Source organism: Cherax quadricarinatus, chromosome 10 (assembly GCF_038502225.1).
Source record: "Cherax quadricarinatus isolate ZL_2023a chromosome 10, ASM3850222v1, whole genome shotgun sequence".
NCBI lineage: Eukaryota > Metazoa > Arthropoda > Malacostraca > Decapoda > Parastacidae > Cherax > Cherax quadricarinatus.
The window spans coordinates 19355393-19376829 of NC_091301.1; the positions used below are offsets into that span (position 1 = coordinate 19355393).

Sequence of the window (21437 nt, forward strand, 5' to 3'; positions counted from 1 at the left end):
GTTCAAATCCGTAGTGCTCCAAAAGTAGATCTAGGCTTTTTTATATATTTTCAAATATAACCAAAAAAAATGTAGATAAGTTTTTTTTACACGTTTTCAAATGTAAAAAAAAAAAAAGATGATGTACATTTTTTTTACATACTTTCAAATGTTGAAAAAACGTATATATACGTTTGGACCGTTTAAGGGTTAATGCTAAGGGTCATCTATACAGCTGTGGGATTACACATGATTTCACAAAATTTTAGAGTCGTTTTGCATTAAATTCTCATGATTTAAGCACCTAGAATTTTCAACCTAAAATTTTATTAAAAAATACTGCTTTAATTGTATGAATAATATTGTAATTCTTTTACTGAATGAAAGGGAAAAAATTTAATAATGCTATGTACTGTACAGTAGTACTTTTATTAAGGTAAAGAGATGTACTAATGGTTTTACATAAATGATTAAGTCAATTCTTAATACTGGCAGTGGCAGAAGTTAGCAGTACTGTCTTCTGGCGAACACCTTTCAACTCTCTCTGCACCTCTAAGAAACTAACGGAGTTTGTTGTGATGGACACAAATGCAGCCGATGTGAAACGATTTAGTGGTCAGGGTCCAATTTCTAAAAAGGTAAGATATAGATGTACTTTATGATGTGGTGGTATGTAACCGTACCACCATATCAGTCTCACACAAAATTGCATTATTCCATTACAGTGGTCCCTCAATAATCGTCCATAATCCGTTCCTGGAAGTGGGACTATTATCGAAATGGACGATTTTCGAATCAATTTTCCCCATAAGAAATAATGTAAATCCAATTAATTTGTTCCAGACACCCAGAAGTATCAACAAAAATTTTTTTTTTTTACCTAAAAGATAGATTTACATGCACAAAAGAATGAACATTCAACATGACAGTTACCTTTATTGAAGGCTGTTGTTGATGAATGGAAGACAGGGAGGAGGAGAGAGGGAAGAGATGTTATTTGGAAAGGGAATCCCCCTCCATAAGGACTCTAGGGCACTAATAAAATGTATAAATGAACATTGGTAATAGGGGTAGTTGATGAGTGGAACGGTCTGCCTAGTAGGGTGATCGAAGCTAAAACATTGGGTAGTTTCAAATTTAGGTTGGATAAATACACGAGTGAGAGGGGTTGGATTTGAGTCGGACTTGCACCTGAGCTTATTGCTTCGGTAGCATTTGTTCTGTTAGTGGGTTGGATTTGTGAAGGACCGGCCTAATATGGGCCAACAGACTTACTGCAATGTTCTAAAAGCTATGGCTTGGGTAGTTTCAAATTTAGGTTGGATAAATACACGAGTGAGAGGGGTTGGATTTGAGTCGGACTTGCACCTGAGCTTATTGCTTGGGTAGCATTTGTTCTGTTAGTGGGTTGGATTTGTGAAGGACTGGCCTAGTATGGGCCAGCAGGCCTGTTCCAGAGTTCCTACTTTCTTAATTTCTTATTTAACATCACACTTACCAGTAGGGTGATCGAGGCTAGGACCTTGGGTAGCTTTAAGAAGAGATTGGACAAATATACAAGTTGGAGGAGCTGAGTTTGATTTGTGTCATTGGGTACGGGAGTAAATTCTTGGGTAGCTTTGGGTGGAGGTCATTTTGATAAAGACCTGCCTTGTATGGGCCAGTAGACCTGCAGTGTTCTTCCATTGTTATGTTCTTATTGGCTATTTGTTTGTGTGAGGGAGGGATGGCAAGTTTATTGTTGGAGAATATGACACTAACATCAACTCTATGGCTTATTTATCTATCACAATTCAACTAATATGACATAATAAACAATTTAATAACATAGAAACATGGAATATACTCTAGAATGAATAAAGTAAGTTGTTACGTATGTCACGAGAGGTGTTGTGTTGTGTTGTTGGGTATATAAGGGCCACTGAGTGTAAGCCGTCCATAATGGTGGTGAAGCAGCAGCTGAGTCGGCGGTGGTTTTTGTAGCCCTATATAACTCCAACAACATTGGAGGAGTTGGTAGAATCACTGAATCACTAAAGAAGGAACCCACTACCACCATCACTACGACCTTCTACCACCATCACTACTACCTTCTACCACCATCACTACTACCTTCTACCACCATCACCTGGGCCTATCCGAACTCCAGTGATGGCCAAATTTGCAAGTACTGCTGCAACAACATGCAAGGAACCTATAGTGACATAAAAACTGACGGTGACAACAACGAAATGGACTAAATATGACAAAAGAGGGACCGGCATTCAAGTACCAGACCTGCTGCCAGACGTGAACCAGACATGAGACGTTTTCCACTACAATGAAATAACTGACCTCCATATCAACTGCACCAGTGTTTAACGGGAAGACAACATGGCAGAAAACCTGATCAACTAAATCTCCAAGGAAATGACAGGTCTGTAGGACTTTTTTCTTCAGTGCCAAACGAGGGAAAGAATTGAGCATTTAAACATGGCTGACCGGCATCCAAACAGCCGCTACTGCCAGACGTACAACTAGCGAAGTGAAATTCTCATCTTTACTGACGTTCATCTGTTGACAGTAGCATCATATCTGTACCACCATCATATCACCTGTACCAGTGCTAACGAGAGGGAAACACAGGAGACATCGTCAAATCAACAGTACAAAACTCCAAGGTTATAGGTCGGATATCCCTCAGTGCCAATCGTGGGAAAGAAGTGAATAGTTAAACAGTCAAGGTTAATGTTTTAGTAGCTGACCTATATTCAGCTGACCAGTGTACAGTGAGAAAATCATAGCAGAAAACGCCAAATATATCTATAAACTCAAGGAAAGTCAGGTTGTAGGTGGCGTTACTCCCCTCAGTGTTTTAAAAATGGCTGAGTCAGCAGAACAGGTCAGGAGACAACAACACCACACAACCCCCGATAAATGGAATTAGGGGGATTTGGAAGGATAAAACCATGGATTAAACCTTTCTGATCTACCAGAATGGAAAGGAGTTAGAAGTTAATTGGTGAAGCCAGACTGTGAAGTGAGATGGGAAGGGGAGTGTGTAATAAGGGGTTAACTGTAAGGGTTGTGTGAAGTTAAGGGAAAAGTGAGCAGTGAAGAGGGTTTTGAAGAGGAAATTTTACTAGTAATTCAGTGGTGATTGCTAAAGCAGATACTAAGTGTACTAGGGACTGGAAAAGAGAAATAAATATTACTGTATATGAGTAAAAGAGCGAAGAGTGAAAATGGCAGGCATTAGGGGGGTACAGGCTGCCATAATTATATTTATATTTCTTCTTCAATTCCATGAAGAAAGAAATCAGTCATGGGGGCTGGAAAAGGTGAATGGAGTAACAGCGCCCTGGACAGTAAAAGCCCAACAGTTGCCATCCTACCAGAAAAGTAAATGTCACTATCGCTGCAAGGTATGGCAACACCGCATGCCCAAATAAAAACAGTGGCACACAGCTCTTATTGTAGCACTCTTAAGTGGTGATATCCAAATTAATCCAGGACCTCAAACTATTGTGCAGACGCAAAACAGACAGATAAATGACGGCGATAATGACGGTCTAGTAGCTAGGAATGATAACCTTAACTCCATATGTAATGCATACATAGGTCAATGTGAGACAATACAGCCATTATTATCTCAAACACTACCAAATAGGTGCATACACTGTACTAAAGTACACATGAAAAACAGAAAAGGCACCTTACGTAAAATGTGTAAGGGGTGGGTGCATGATGGATGTATGTACAATTATAGCAACGGTGCCAGAATTCATTTTGTGTGTAACAAATGCACTTTGACACAGTTACCCTTTAGCAGTGATGACATTGATTTACCTAATTTTAATACAAATGACCCATTGCCATATATTGATGATTATGATTGTTTTATGAAAACAGGCCTTCACTTTATTCATGTCAATGCAAGATCACTTCTTCCTAAATTGGCAGAGATTAGGATTCTAGCTAACAAAATTAGGGCGGCAGTTATAACCATCTCTGAATCTTGGTTGGATGATACGGTGACTGACGACGAGGTCAAAATAGATGGTTACAATATAAAACGCTTAGATAGGAACAGAAAGGGTGGTGGAGTATGTGCCTACATTAGAAATGACTTAGCTTACAACCCAAGACCTGATTTAAATAGCAATAAACTGGAGATTCTATGGTTTGAAGTGCTGCTTCCTAAGACCAAACCCATCTTAGTAGGAACTAGTTACCGCCCTCCTACCCAAGACCAGTTCTTAGAAGACTTTTCCAGAGTCTTGTCCGGAGTTGAAAACAGTTGCGAGACAATAATACTGGGCGACTTCAATATCTGTTTTCAGCAGCAAAATAACGGGCTATGCAAAAGGTATAAGCAAATTCTAGGATTAAATAGTTACACTCAACTAATTAATACTCCAACCCGGATCACACAGTTCTCAGCCACCCTAATTGACCACATACTTTGTAACCACTCTGAGAACATTAGTCAGTCAGGCGTCATTACCACAGGTCTTAGTGATCATTTCATCATTTACTGCACCAGGAAAATCACTAGGGATAGGATAGGCCTACACAGGACAATAAAAATGAGGTCAGCTAGAAACTACAGTAAAGAAACACTGGTAAATAGGCTACACAATTGTGACTGGACAGAGATAACAAGTTGCACGGACGTAAACGATGCCTGGGAAAAATTCAAAACAATGATCACTACCATCCTTGATAATATTGCACCAGTTAAAGAGGTTAGGATTAAACGAAGAACTGAACCCTGGATGAATACTGAGATATTAGATAATATGAAATTCAGAGACCAGCTGCTAAAAAGATTTAAAGCAAACAGACAGGATATTGCAGCACTAAATGAATTCCAAAGGGTGAGGAACAGAGTACAGAGACTTATAAAAGGAGCAAAGGCAAAGCACTACTGCTCAAAAATTGAAGAGTATAAGCATAACCCCAGAAAGCTCTGGCAACAACTAAAACAGTTGGGGTATAGCTATAAGCCAGTAGATAGGTCTAACATAGTACTCACTATCGATAATGAGGTATGCCACGAAACATCTAAGGTGGCAAATTGCTTTAATTCCTACTACACATCTGTTGCATCAACACTAGTAAGTAAACTACCAGCTGCATCAAATACCTTTAACACAGACTCTGATAAGTTTCAAACATACTATACCAATAAAGGGGTAACCCCAAACAGTTGTCAACTAGTAAGTGTATCTCATGACTTTATTCAAAAAGAACTAAGCAGGTTAAACCCAACTAAGAGCACAGGCCCTGATAACATCCCGTCTAAGTTCCTAAAAGATGGTGCTTCTGAACTGTCAATCCCTATTGGTCACATAATAAATCTATCAATCACCACTAATACCGTACCGGAGGGGTTCAAGGAGGCCAGAGTTACTCCTATCTTCAAGAAAAATAGTAGGTCTGATGTAAGCAACTATAGGCCTGTTAGTATACTCAGTATAATATCTAAAATTCTAGAGAGGGCGGTGTATTCTCAAGTAGTTAAGTACCTTAATGACAACAACATTCTCCATAGCTATCAATCGGGCTTTAGAAGATCCTACTCAACCGACACCTCCCTTATTAATCTGATGGATTACCTGAGAACTGAAATGTCAAAGGGGAACCTCATAGGTATGGTAACCTTAGACCTGCAAAAGGCCTTCGATACTGTCAACCACAATATATTATGTAATAAACTTCAAGCTATCGGTATAGGTTCTGTAGACTGGTTTAAGTCCTACCTTAGCAACAGGAGACAAATAGTCAAAATCAACAAAACAGAATCAGAACCCCTGCCGATAACATGTGGAGTTCCCCAAGGTAGTATTCTGGGTCCCTTATTATTCTTATGTTATGTCAATGATATGCCTATCAGTGTCAAGTGCAAACTCCTACTGTATGCAGATGACAGTGCTCTGTTAGTGTCAGGTAAAGACCCACAAGATATTGCTAATGTTTTAACACTGGAACTGGAGTCCTGCAGCAAATGGTTAGTAGACAACAAACTATCATTACACCTAGGGAAAACTGAAGCCATTCTCTTTGGCACGAAACATAAACTGAGAAGGGTAAATAATTTTAATGTTCAATGTAATGGGGAGCCCATCACTTTGGTTTCATCAGTAAAATATTTGGGAATCCCCTTTGACCCATGCATGTCAGGAGAATTGATAGGGAACAGTGTAGTAAAGAAAGCGAATGCCAGACTGAAGTTCCTGTATAGACAAGCACAGTGTCTACCTACTGAGGCTCGCAGGACCCTATGTCTAGCCCTTATACAATGCCATATGGATTACGCTTGCTCTTCTTGGTACTCTGCCTTGACAAAAAAACTGAAAGATAGACTGCAAATCACCCAGAACAAAATCGTAAGATTCATCCTGGGGCTGGGACCAAGAGAACATGTAGGCCAGGATGAATTACAGCAGTTGGATATGCTGAATGTTGAAGACAGAGTAAAACAACTGAAGCTAAATCATGTTTATAAAATTGCTCACAAACAATGTCCAGAATATCTTGCTGTCAATTTTGTCAAGGTTGGGAACCAAAGCAATCATAGTACTAGGGGGAGAGAGCACAACTTTGTAGTACCCACAGTCATTGGACAGGCTTCAAACACCTTTTATTGTACAGCAATAAAGGAATGGAACAGGCTGCCCGCTCATGTTAAAGCCAGTCATAGCATGAACCAGTTCAAGAAGAGTGCCAAAAGGTGTCTGATGAATGTAGCTACAGAAAGGGAGGGGAGTGATTTTCTATTTTTTAGCTAACATACGTGTAAATTTTACCATATTCCTAGTAATGACCCTCGTATTGTAGATAGTCTTAATGACCTTGGTGTAGTAGATAGTCTTTTTAGTATGATAATAAGATGTTATCTTCATTGTAGAATAATAAGAAAATATTATAACCTTTATATTATAATAATAAGGTAAAAGGACCCCAATGGAAATAAGTCACTCTGTCTGACTTTTTTTGGGTTATCCTAGGTTCTCTACACATATGCTGCTATGTATGATAATTCTATGTAACTGTATTTGTGTATACCTGAATAAACTTACTTACTTACTTACTTACTTACTAATCACTACTACCTTTACCACCATCACTACTACCTTCTACCACCATCACTACCACCAAAGAAAGCTTCTAGTGCCAGCCCTTTGGTAAAGAATGTGAGAAACACATAATTTATGAAAAATTTGTAGAAAAATACAAAGATGGTGGTGGTAGAGTGGAAGCAGTTGTGATAGTGATTGATGAACATAAGAAAGGAGGATCACTGCAGCAGGCCTGTTGGCCCATGCTCGGCAGGTCCTTTACAATTCATCCCATTAACGAAACATTTTCGCAACCCAGTCCTCAATGCTACCCAAGAAATAAGCTCTGATAACTCTATCCACTCATTTGGGACTTGCAAATGAGTGGATAGAGTTATCAGAGCTTGTTTCTTGGGTAGCATCGAGGACTGGGTTGGGAAAATGTTTCGTTAGTGGGATGAATTGTAAAGGACCTGCCGAGCATGGGCCACCAGGCCTGCTGCAGTGATCCTTCTTGCTTATGTTCATCAATCACTATCACAACTGCTTCCACTCTACCACCACCATCTTTGTATTTTTCTACAAACTTTTTCATAAATTATGTGTTTCTCACATTCTTTACCAAAGGGCTGGCACTAGAAGCTTTATTTGGAGCCATGGTAGCTTATTTAGCACTTGCAAGCACTAAAATCAATGGAATATTATGAAATATTTCGTAGGAGCATGCGAGAGGACCGTCACTCACTGGTAAACAATGGCACACTGGCTTGGAAGGAAAGGCCGAGGCGGCTCAGAGCGTGAGTACGCGTCCGGGACGAAGGACTATTAGGACTATTAGTGAGTTACCGGACCATTTGCGAGCCAATATTTTGACGAAAAAACAGGACTATTTCCGAAATGGACGACTTTCAGGCCGGACGATTATTGAGGGACCACTGTATTTGTTTGTTTTAATTTATGTACTATCTCTTATGTTCACTTTTGTATGTCCTTTCTGACACAGTGCTCATTACAGTGGACCCCCGGTTAATGATATTTTTTCATTCCAGAAGTATGTTCAGGTGCCAGTACTGACCGAATTTGTTCCCATAAGGAATATTGTGAAGTAGATTAGTCCATTTCAGACCCCCAAACATACATGTACAAACGCACTTACATAATACACTTACATAATTGGTCGCATTGGGAGGTGATCGTTAAGCGGGGGTCCACTGTATTTCCTTTCAGTCTTCTTACCCAGTGGGAACAAGGATTTGAGGCTTCATACATGGATGTGACAGTTAAAAACAGAAGAGGGGAGTTAGATGGGGAATTGGAGGTATTGGGAAGATGGCAGGAATATTTTAAGGAGCTGTTAAATCTTAATAAATATAGGTAGTAGGTTGGTAGACAGCAACCACCCAGGGAAGTACTACCGTCCTGCCAGATGACTGTGAAACAGAAACCTGTAACTGTTTTGCATGATGGTAGGATTGCTGTTTTCTTTTTCTGTCTCATAAACACGCTAGATAACAGGGATATCTTGCTACTCCTACTTACACTTTGGTCACACTTCACAGACACGCACATGCATATATATATACATACATCTAGGTTTTTCTCCTTTTTCTAAATAGCTCTTGTTCTTCTTTATTTCTTCTATTGTCCATGGGGAAGTGGAAAAGAATCTTTCCTCCGTAAGCCATGCGTGTCGTATGAGGCGACTAAAATGCCGGGAGCAATGGGCTAGTAACCCCTTCTCCTGTAGACATTTACTAAAAAAGAGAAGAAAAACTTTATAAAACTGGGATGCTTAAATGTGCGTGGATGTAGTGCGGATGACAAGAAACAGATGATTGCTGATGTTATGAATGAAAAGAAGTTGGATGTCCTGGCCCTAAGCGAAACAAAGCTGAAGGGGGTAGGGGAGTTTCAGTGGGGGGAAATAAATGGGATTAAATCTGGAGTATCTGAGAGAGTTAGAGCAAAGGAAGGGGTAGCAGTAATGTTGAATGATCAGTTATGGAAGGAGAAAAGAGAATATGAATGTGTAAATTCAAGAATTATGTGGATTAAAGTAAAGGTTGGATGCGAGAAGTGGGTCATAATAAGCGTGTATGCACCTGGAGAAGAGAGGAATGCAGAGGAGAGAGAGAGAGAGAGAGATTTTGGGAGATGTTAAGTGAATGTATAGGAGCCTTTGAACCAAGTGAGAGAGTAATTGTGGTAGGGGACCTGAAAGCTAAAGTAGGAGAAACTTTTAGAGAGGGTGTGGTAGGTAAGTTTGGGGTGCCAGGTGTAAATGATAATGGGAGCCCTTTGATTGAACTTTGTATAGAAAGGGGTTTAGTTATAGGTAATACATATTTTAAGAAAAAGAGGATAAATAAATATACAAGATATGATGTAGGGCGAAATGACAGTAGTTTGTTGGATTATGTATTGGTAGATAAAAGACTGTTGAGTAGACTTCAGGATGTACATGTTTATAGAGGGGCCACAGATATATCAGATCACTTTCTAGTTGTAGCTACACTGAGAGTAAAAGGTAGATGGGATACAAGAGAATAGAAGTATCAGGGAAGAGAGAGGTGAAGGTTTATAAACTAAAAGAGGAGGCAGTTAGGGTAAGATATAAACAGCTATTGGAGGATAGATGGGCTAATGAGAGCATAGGCAATGGGGTCGAAGAGGTATGGGGTAGGTTTAAAAATGTAGTTTTAGAGTGTTCAGCAGAAGTTTGTGGTTACAGGAAAGTGGGTGCGGGAGGGAAGAGGAGCGATTGGTGGAATGATGGTGTAAAGAGAGTAGTAAGGGAGAAAAAGTTAGCATATGAGAAGTTTTTACAAAGTAGAAGTGATGCAAGGAGGGAAGAGTATATGGAGAAAAAGAGAGAGGTTAAGAGAGTGGTGAAGCAATGTAAAAAGAGAGCAAATGAGAGAGTGGGTGAGATGTTATCAACAAATTTTGTTGAAAATAAGAAAAAGTTTTGGAGTGAGATTAACAAGTTAAGAAAGCCTAGAGAACAAATGGATTTGTCAGTTAAAAATAGGAGAGGAGAGTTATTAAATGGAGAGTTAGAGGTATTGGGAAGATGGAGGGAATATTTTGAGGAATTGTTGAATGTTGATGAAGATAGGGAAGCTGTGATTTCGTGTATAGGACAAGGAGGAATAACATCTTGTAGGAGTGAGGAAGAGCCAGTTGTGAGTGTGGGGGAAGTTCGTGAGGTAGTAGGTAAAATGAAAGGGGGTAAGGCAGCCAGGATTGATGGGATAAAGATAGAAATGTTAAAAGCAGGTGGGGATATAGTTTTGGAGTGGTTGGTGCAATTATTTTATAAATGTATGGAAGAGGGTAAGGTACCTAGGGATTGGCAGAGAGCATGCATAGTTCCTTTGTATAAAGGCAAAGGGGATAAAAGAGAGTGCAAAAATTATAGGGGGATAAGTCTGCTGAGTATACCTGGTAAAGTGTATGGTAGAGTTATTATTGAAAGAATTAAAAGTAAGACGGAGAATAGGATAGCAGATGAACAAGGAGGCTTTAGGAAAGGTAGGGGGTGTGTGGACCAGGTGTTTACAGTGAAACATATAAGTGAACAGTATTTAGATAAGGCTAAAGAGGTCTTTGTGGCATTTATGGATTTGGAAAAGGCGTATGACAGGGTGGATAGGGGGGGCAATGTGGCAGATGTTGCAAGTGTATGGTGTAGGAGGTAGGTTACTGAAAGCAGTGAAAAGTTTTTACGAGGATAGTGAGGCTCAAGTTAGAGTATGTAGGAAAGAGGGAAATTTTTTCCCAGTAAAAGTAGGCCTTAGACAAGGATGTGTGATGTCACCGTGGTTGTTTAATATATTTATAGATGGGGTTGTAAGAGAAGTAAATGTGAGGGTCTTGGCAAGAGGTGTGGAGTTAAAAGATAAAGAATCACACACAAAGTGGGAGTTGTCACAGTTGCTCTTTGCTGATGACACTGTGCTCTTGGGAGATTCTGAAGAGAAGTTGCAGAGATTGGTGGATGAATTTGGTAGGGTGTGCAAAAGAAGAAAATTAAAGGTGAATACAGGAAAGAGTAAGGTTATGAGGATAACAAAAAGATTAGGTGATGAAAGATTGAATATAACGGGTTTGTTTGGTAGCTGGTAGCGGGTGTGAATGATATACTTCTTCGGAGGCTTCTTACTTTATTGTTAAGTAGTGGTGGGTTACACAGGCTTGTGTGTGTGTGCCCATGGCCCGGGCAGGGCCAGCCCACGAGAGAGAGCTGGGAGGCCTTGTGTGTTGATGCTAGGCCGCTGTGTGAGTGAGGGCGAGGCAAGTCTGGGCATACTGAAGTGGCAAGGCCTAGGTGGCAGCACCAGCATAGCGCGAAATATGAACTAAGCTGGCAGACAGCATGGGCTATCTGTGCAGACAGTACAGGCTGTCTACATACGCTCGGCCACCTACCGCGCGTCGTCCCGACGCGACAATACTGGTAGTAAAAGAAATTCGGTTTCTCTCTCTCGTAGGAACAGGGCACAGAACACAAAATAAAAACATATATATACATATGGACATGGAAAAAAAAACTTCCTACAGGGAGGGAAGAAAAAAACATGGGGTGTGCTAAACATCGTGGTCAAAGGCAATGAGCGTCGATGGGCATCACTGCACGACTTCCTGCGTCTGGACAGATACTGCAACACGGGAGACATCGCTGCGGCTGAGCTGTGACGTAACAGGGTACGGTCTCCTCTGGAACGGTGAAGCAGACATCGTAGGAGTCGCTGCAGGTTTTCACTCAACCTGGGGCACGACATGCTGGTGCCCTCGAGTGAGGCGTCGACAAAACTCGGCAACTGGGCAGGACTTCTGGCAAGCGATTCAGGAGGACACTTCTCGACTGTTACTGTCGCTGGGCTGTCACTGCCGGCGAGCGTGAAGCGAGTCGTGGCAGAGACGACTGGGCGAAACATCTGGGAGTCGTAACATCATACACCAGACTGCAGTGAGAGAGCTAGCAGTCAAAGTGACATCTTCTTTGTGCAGGCTGCTCACTGAAGCTTGTGACACGAGGCTGACACAGCGCCTGCCGACAGGGCTGGCTGCGGCTTGACGAGTATCATCTCTCGACAGTTGGAGTTATAGCAGAGGTTAGTCTAAGCGTCCCCAGACTTGTTTCTCTACATATAACTGCACTCTGAAGGTCTGGAGGTGAAGTGAAACAAATCTCGATGGGAATCGTAGCAGGTACGATTCTGCAGAACATCACGAGCGACGAGCATAAAAGCTTTCTGTACAAGGGGGCTCATATGCTCAGGGCTGAGAAATCAGCTGTCAAACACTGGTCACGCGGGTGACTTACCACAGTGGTGCAACTCAAGGGTCTGACCACAGACCTCACTGGACACACGGAAACTTACAAACACACCGCTGTACATACGGTACAACATGGCTTAACTAGCAAATGATGCTTTTCTGTGCATAAAACTGACACTAAGACATATACTAAAATGTGAGAACACTGACTGAGAGGAATTAATTAACACACGACATATATTTTCTCTCAATCTTCTCGACAATACTGAAATAATTACTGAACACTTGATGGTGACATCATGTGATGTCAGGCGTGATGTCGCGAGGTGACGTCAGCAGCAGTGACGTCAACAGACATCTCGAGGTGACGTCAGGCAGACATCGTGAGGTGACGTCAGCAGACATCGTGACGTCATGAAGTCGGGCAGCATCGTGGGTGGCGTCGATGTGATGCAGGCAGCAGACCACAGCATGAGGCCTGGGACATCTGGTAACTCACGTGGCTTTGTAGGTCTACGTGACATCGCCCACACCCACGTGACGTCGTGATCCACGTAGCTTCGAGTGGCCTCGGGCACTTGGATACACAGCACTGGCAATGAATTCATACGAAAAACAGCAGAAAACACAGCAGAGGGAGTGGGCAGTGGTGAGTGGTGTATGGTAGGCTGGTGGCGAGGAGCGTGCGTGAGTGTATGGCAGGGCGGGCATCTGGCGGTTCCTCCTCCCACCCACAAACACAGGGGAAACACACTGGATGCAGAAATCACCACAAAACTCACCTCTGGCTTGCTGAAACAGCTGTGCTGAGCTGAACAACAACAGCAACATACAAGTGACGCTGAACACGTGACTTGAGAAACAGCGTAGGGTCACTGGGACGCCATTACAATTCTCGGAGAATTTCAGCAAATTTTGGCTGGATCCTGCTTGTACCTGTGTCTGGATGCTCAAACGTGCAGACACGACATCAGGATAACTCGTTGAGAGACGGATGCTTCTTGTGTAGGGTGATGAAGTGAAGATGACTTCATACCTCTTCTTCCCTCTCTCCAGGCAAACACAACTGCTGCAAGCACCGCTGTCACCATTTATAACGGGTTTGTTTGGTAGCTGGTAGCGGGTGTGAATGATATACTTCTTCGGAGGCTTCTTACTTTATTGTTAAGTAGTGGTGGGTTACACAGGCTTGTGTGTGTGTGCCCATGGCCCGGGCAGGGCCAGCCCACGAGAGAGAGCTGGGAGGCCTTGTGTGTTGATGCTAGGCCGCTGTGTGAGTGAGGGCGAGGCAAGTCTGGGCATACTGAAGTGGCAAGACCTAGGTGGCAGCACCAGCATAGCGTGAAATATGAACTAAGCTGGCAGACAGCATGGGCTGTCTGTGCAGACAGTACAGGCTGTCTACATGAATATCAGATTGGAGGGAGAGAGTATGGAGGAGGTGAATGTATTCAGATATTTGGGAGTGGACGTGTCAGCGGATGGGTCTATGAAAGATGAGGTGAATCATAGAATTGATGAGGGGAAAAGAGTAAGTGGTGCACTTAGGAGTCTGTGGAGACAAAGAACTTTGTCCTTGGAGGCAAAGAGGGGAATGTGTGAGAGTATAGTTTTACCAACGCTCTTATATGGGTGTGAAGCATGGGTGATGAATGTTGCAGCGAGGAGAAGGCTGGAGGCAGTGGAGATGTCATGTCTGAGGGCAATGTGTGGTGTGAATATAATGCAGAGAATTCGTAGTTTGGAAGTTAGGAGGAGGTGCGGGATTACCAAAACTGTTGTCCAGAGGGCTGAGGAAGGGTTGTTGAGGTGGTTCGGACATGTAGAGAGAATGGAGCGAAACAGAATGACTTCAAGAGTGTATCAGTCTGTAGTGGAAGGAAGGCGGGGTAGGGGTCGGCCTAGGAAAGGTTGGAGAGAGGGGGTAAAGGAGGTTTTGTGTGCAAGGGGCTTGGACTTCCAGCAGGCATGCGTGAGCTTGTTTGATAGGATTGAATGGAGACAAATGGTTTTTAATACTTGATGTGCTGTTGGAGTATGAGCAAAGTAACATTTATGAAGGGGTTCAGGGAAACCGGCAGGCTGGACTTGAGTCCTGGAGATGGGAAGTACAGTGCCTGCACTCTGAAGGAGGGGTGTTAATGTTGCAGTTTAAAAACTAGTGTAAAGCACCCTTCTGGCAAGACAGTGATGGAGTGAATGATGGTGAAAGTTTTTCTTTTTCGGGCCACCCTGCCTTGGTGGGAATCGGCCAGTGTGATAATAATAAAAAAAAGATAATTAAATGTTAATGAGGAAAGGGAGACAGTGATTTCATGCATTGGCCAGGAAGGTATAGTATCCTTGAGGAGTGAGGAAGAGACAGATGTGAGAGTAGTGGTGTAAAATGAAATAGGGTAAAGCAGCTGGAATTGATGGGATCATGACAGAAATGTTAGCCCTTAAACTGTCCAAACATAGATCTACATTCACTACATTCACTTGCGTAGCACTCCGAATATTTTTGAAAAAAAAAAATCTTTTTTTTTTTTTTAATTAACCCCCTTAACTGTCCAAACAGATCTACATTCTTACTGCTAACGCTCCAAATGTAGATCTATGTTTTATTTTTCTTGCCTCCAAATTTGGCACGATGGGGCCTAAGATGCCTGGTCAGCATAGAATGGGTCTTAACCCTTGGTGTGTGCTGTATTAAAAAAATCTGGGGCCATTTAGTACCTTGTGGGAGCACTAGTTCAATTGAGCACCAGTTAGAGCAAACAGCGCAGTAAACACCAAGGATTCACTGATGTCATGTCGTATTAACACTCCCCTTTTAAGAGGAAAGTGTCATCTTGCCAGAATGTCCTATAACCTATGCCCTAAGTAATAAGAAACAATTCTGGAACTGTAATTTCGGTAGGCTGGCTGATTGGCTGTCTCTGTCTTCGTCTGTCTGTCTGTATCTATCTCTGTCTTTATATCTGGCTCTATCTCACAGGAACACATAAGTACATACAGTTATACTGTACATAGTGTAAATTACCTAGGATAACCCAAAAATTCCAGACAAAGTGCTATACTGTGCTTGTAGATAGTGATTGTGTGTAATACCAGCTGGTTCATGAGCAACTCTCTGAGACAGACAGATAGACAGACATGTTTATGTGTAAGAGTGAAAACAAATAAAGTGAAGGCTCATCAAATGTCACCACTGTTATTAGTGGGGTTATAAGATAAGACGACGTTTATCATTGTCAGCAGTGGAGTGAAGAGATAAGATAAGGCAAGTGACACACTCTTACATCAAGCTTCAAGGGAACTTATTACTATTATTATTATTATTATTTTTTTTTTTAACAAGTTGGCCATCTCCCACCGAGGCAGGGTGACCCAAAAAGAAAGAAAATCCCCAAAAAGAAAATACTTTCATCATCATTCAACACTTTCACCTCACTCACACATAATCACTGTTTTTGCAGAGGTGCTCAGAATACAACAGTTTAGAAGCATATATGTATAAAGATACACAACATATCCCTCCAAACTGCCAATATTCCAAACTCCTCCTTTAAAGTGCAGGCATTGTACTTCCCATTTCCAAGACTCAAGTCCAGCTATATAAAAATAACCGGTTTCCCTGAATCCCTTCACTAAATATTACCCTGCTCACACTCCAGCAGCTCATCAGGTCCCAAATACCATTCGTCTCCATTCACTCCTATCTAACACGCTCATGCACGCTTGCTGGAAGTCCAAGCCCATCACCCACAGAACCTCCTTTACGTTTCGCTCTCCAGAAGATTTGTCAAGCTGTTACGGCTTGACAAAGCTCCTGGAGAGTGAAACATTGCCACAATAAAATGTCACATTAGTTGCACTTGTGTCCTTTTACTTTACATATTGTTGGTAATTCTACCGAAATATATACACTTCATTGTTAGTCCAGACGCTAACTTGCCCTGTAAGTGCAGTCCTCCTGTATACAAAAGATGAGGTGAGCCATAGAAATGATGAATGGGAAAAGGTGGATGGTGCATTAAGGCATCTTTGGAGACAAAGAATATCTATAGAGGGAAAGGTATGTTTGTGATTTTGGGTTGCTTTCTTTTCTGCTAAGCTTCTCATTGATATTCTGCCTATCTTCACCTAACATGTCTCTCCTCAGAAATATTCTGAAAAGAATCCTCAACATTTCTTAGATGCTGCACATTTTCCTTTTCTAGGTTAGGTTAGGTAAGGTTCATCAGGAAACAAGTCAACAGTTTACTGATGCTGATCTTAGTCAAATGATGACCTGCCGTTGGAGCTTTAAGTCATCTGACCGAGGCCTTCTGCTGGCTTACCGGTCCACCCCTTCAAAAATTATGGTCATAATTATAACCAGTTATAAATCCTCTTCTAACTTAATTAAAAGTTGAGAGGACTACAGTATTTGATTTATGATGTCTGTGCCCTTCTGGCAATACAAATGCACTGAGTATAGGAGACATTCAGAGTATGAAGAGGTTGTGTGCCTGGAGCTCCTATGCTGTATGAGTTTGTACATGGCTCTTTGTTGTGGGCAAATGTCCAAAGTACACTAAATAGTCCTGAGTGACTGTTTTTACCTGCTACAGTGAATTAATAATGAATGGTTGATTTTGCATTTGAAAAAAGACAGGAAACTTAATTATTACAGCATTATGATCAGTGAAAGCATTAAACTCACATTGGTTATGTAGTACCAGGTAATGGGAAGTAATCAGGTTTGATCCAAGGAAAGTGAAGGGTAGCTCCAATTTCTTGAGTCAAGAGCCCTTCACCATCATCAAAACACTCACCTTGAAAGGAAGCATCTGTTTTCTTTTAGTGCTCTAATACTTTCTTTCAACCATAAAAAAGTTATGTAAATGGATTATGTATATATTTTTATGTTTGTGTGTGTGTGTGTAAAATTTAACTATTTTTTTCAACAGCACCAGGTAGCAGAGGTTTGGGTCCAACGAGCTAGTGAGCTTGGCTCGGATAATGTGATCTTTTGCAGAACTCATCTCGGTCACATTCTCAATCCAGGAGATTCAGTTCTGGGGTACGTAATAACATTTCAGTTTTCATTACAAGAAGAAACAAATATTGTTTGTTAATCCTTTGTAACTTGCTACTGGAATTGGATGGCAGAATATATCCAACATAATAATTATAACTGAGCATTATTTTCTTATCTACTGTTTTTTTTTTTTTATATGTATAACGTTTTAATTGTTAGAGTATGGGTCTTATGTACCTAAAGGCACAAGGGTGCAAATGCAAGTCTTCCAAATCTCTCACTTATTAATTAAGACAGTCTCTGATTAATGCAGAGTTTATAATTATCTAATATTTTTTTTTTTAACAAGTCGGCTATCTCCCACCGAGGCAGCGTGACCCAAAAAGAAAGAAAATCCCCAAAAAGAAAATACTTTCATCATCATTCAGCACTTTCATTTAACACATACATAATCACTATCTTTACAGAGGCACCCAGATACAATAGATTAGAAGCATATATAAAGATATAAAACGTATCCCTCCAAATTGCCAATGTCCCAAACCCATCCTTTAAAGTGCAGTCATTGTACTTCCTATTTCCAGTACTCAAGTCTGGCTATATAAAAATGACCAGTTTCCCTGAATCCCTTCACTAAATATTACCCTGCTCACACTCCAACAGCTCATCATGTCCCAAAAACTATTTGTCTCCATTCACTCCTATCTCACAGGCTCACACATGCTTGCTGGAAGTCCAAGTCCCTCACCCACAAAACCTCCTTTACCCCCTCCCTCCAACCTTTTCGAGGACGACCCCTACCCCACCTTCCTTTTCCTACAGATTTATACACTCTCCATGTCATTCTACTTTGATCCATTCTCTCTAAATGACCAAACCGCCTGAACAGCCCCTCTTCAGCCCTCTGACTAATAATTTTAGTAACTCCACACCACCTTCTAATTTCCACACTCCAAATTCTCTGCACAATATTTACACCACACATTGCCCTTAGACAGGACATCTCCACTGCCTCCAGCCACCTCCTTGCTGCAGCATTTACAACCCAAGCCTCACACCCACATATGAGTGTTGGTACCACTATACTTTCATACATTCCCTTCTTTGCCTCCACGGATAACTTTTTTTGTCTCCACAAATACCTCAACACACCACTCACCTTTTTTCCTTCATCAATTCTATAATTAGCCTCATCCTTCATAAACCCATCTGCCAACATGTCAACTCTCAAATATCTGAAAACATTCACTTCTTCCATACTCTCTCCAGTGTGATATCCAATTTTTCTTTATCTAAATTGTTTGATACCCTCATCATCTTACTCTTATCTATGTTCACTTTCAACTTTCTACCTTTACACACCCTCCCAAACTCGTCCACTAACCTTTGCAACTTTTCTTTAGAATCTCCCATAAGCACAGTATCATCAGCAAAAAGTAACTGTGTTAACTCCCATTTTGTACTTGATTCCCCATAATTTAATCCCACCCCTCTCCCCAACACCCTAGCATTTACTTCTTGCACAACCCCACCTATAAATATATTAAACAACCATGGTGACATTACACATCCCTGTCTAAGACCTACTTTTACCAGGAAGTAATCTACCTCTCTCCTACACACCCTAACCTGAGCCTCACTATCCTCATAAGAACTCTTTACAGCATTTAGTAGCTTACTACCTATTCCATACACATGTATGGAATAGGTAGCATCTGCCACATTGCTCCCCTATCTACTATCATATGCCTTTCCTAAATCCATAAATGCAATGAAAACTTCCCTACCTTTATCTAAATACTGTTCACATATATGATTTAATGTAAACACTTGATCTACACATCCCCTACCCACTCTAAAGCCTCCTTGCTCATCTGCAATCCTACTCTCTGTCTTACCTCTAATTCTTTCAACAATAGCCCTACCGTACGCTTTAACTTTTACGATCTCTTTTGTCCCCCTTCCCTTTATAGAAAGGAACTATACATGTTCTCTGCCAATCCCTAGGTACCTTCCCCTCTTTCATGCATTTATTAAACAAAAATACCAACCTCTCCAACACACTATCCCCCTCCTGCTTTTAACATTTCTGTCATGATCCCATCAGTTCCTGCTGCTTTACCCCCTTTCATTCTACATAATGCCTCACGCACCTCCCCTACACTCGCATCCTGCTCTTCTTCACTCCTAATAGATGTTATACCTCCCTGACCAGTGCATGGAATTACTACCTCCCTTTCATCATTGACATTTAAAAATTCCTCAAAATATTCCTGCCATCTACCCAATACCTCCAGCTCTCCATCTACTAACTCTCCTACTCTGTTTTTAACTGAGAAATCCATTCGTTCCCTAGGCTTTCTTAGCTTGTTTATTTCACTCCAATTTTTTTTCTATTTTCATCAAAATTTCTTGCCAGTACCTCTCCCACTCTTTCATCTGCTCTCCTTTTGCACTTTCTCACCACTCACTTTGCCTTTCTTTTACTCTCCATATACTCTGCTCTTCTTACAACACTTCTGCTTTGTAAAAACCTCTCATAAGCTACCGTTTTCTGTTTTATCACACCCTTTACTTCATCATTCCACCAGGCACTCCTCTTTCCTTCCACACCCACCCTCCTATAGCCACAAACTTCTGCCCCACATTCTAATACTGCATTTTTAAAACTATCCCAACTCTCTTCAACCCCCTCACTTTTCATACTTGCATTAGCCCACCTTTCTGCCAATAGTTGCTTATATCACTCTAACTTCCTCCTCCCTTAGTTAATACACTTTCACCTCTCTCCTACAGATTTACTATACATACAGCAAATATTGCTAAAAGTGTCTAAATAAAAGTAATTGTTTAAGTATCTTTAGTTATAATTTAAGATTTAAGCAAACATAATGCTGACATTATAGCACTGCTTGAATCACTGATTACTAATTTTTTTTTTTTTAACAAGTCGGCCATCTCCCACCGAGGCAGGGTGACCCAAAAAGAAAGAAAATCCCCAAAAAGAAAATACTTTCATCATCATTCAACACTTTCACCTCACTCACACATAATCACTGTTTTTGCAGAGGTGCTCAGAACACAACAGTTTAGAAGCATATACGTATAAAGATACACAACACATCCCTCCAAACTGCTAATATCCCGAACCCCTCCTTTGAGTGCAGGCATTGTACTTCCCATTTCTAGGACTCAAGTCCGGCTATATAAAAATAGCCTGTTTCTCTGAATTCCTTCACTAAATATTACTGATTACTAATATTCTTTTATATTAACAGAAGATCTGGTTGAAACAATATTGTGAGATAATGTTTGAATCCAAGTCTTAATATAATTATGGAAAATTTAGCATGGCAGTGCATATTTTGAATTTTCAAAGCTGTTGCTATTAGAATTGTTAAAAAATTATTTATTATATTTCAGCTTTGACCTTCGGTTGTCTAATGTTAATGATACAAACATAGACAAAATAAATCCAGATTTGGTTCCTGATGTTATACTTGTGAAAAAAATCTATGCAGATAAGGCTACACGAAACCGTCGTCGTCGTTGGAGGCTAAAACACCTTGGTCTTGACGATGATGCTCATAGTCAGAATAAGTATGTTTGTTGCTTCAAAAAGTTAGCTGATTTTTCTTATAGATTTTTATGCTTAATTTTAATGAATGATTTATTCATACTCTGCAGTGTTCACTCTATGGTATTTGCTTAGAAGCAGGTATAAAATTTATTTGTACAAGCTAAATTACATATTTTAACTTCAAATGATATATGTCTTGCAGTACTTTGTGTCCAGTAGTCTATCAATACAGCAAATTAAGTCTGTTTTATTGGGTGTTTGTCCTTATCCAGTAATCGGTCAATTAAGTGGAACTTTTAATATAAGGCATTTTCCACTTAAGTGGAACTCCTTTTCTCCTATTAATCACTTTTATCAGACACTTACTGTACTGTATATATTTAAGTTAGGATTCAAACAGTTCACTCTTATGTTTGACTATAAAGGCCATGATGAAATTAAGACACATGTGCAACATCTGGGTATCTTTATTTTAGATGTTTTGCCATCCAGAGGCTCTATTAATACAAATTCCAGGACATAATTTGAAGACAGAACTATATAC

The 21437-nt window shown here is 40.8% G+C and overlaps 1 protein-coding gene across 1 annotated transcript in view; it reads left to right on the forward strand.

The window, feature by feature from the left end:
- The window catches only part of Nmd3 (60S ribosomal export protein NMD3), a 61799-nt gene that overhangs the window by 31792 nt on the left and 8570 nt on the right, over positions 1-21437 (forward strand). Inside the window, exons 7-9 of the mRNA XM_070083683.1 lie at positions 475-617; positions 17243-17355; positions 20737-20913. Of these exons, the coding sequence (XP_069939784.1) occupies positions 475-617; positions 17243-17355; positions 20737-20913 (433 nt within the window). The remainder of the gene's footprint in view (positions 1-474; positions 618-17242; positions 17356-20736; positions 20914-21437) is intronic.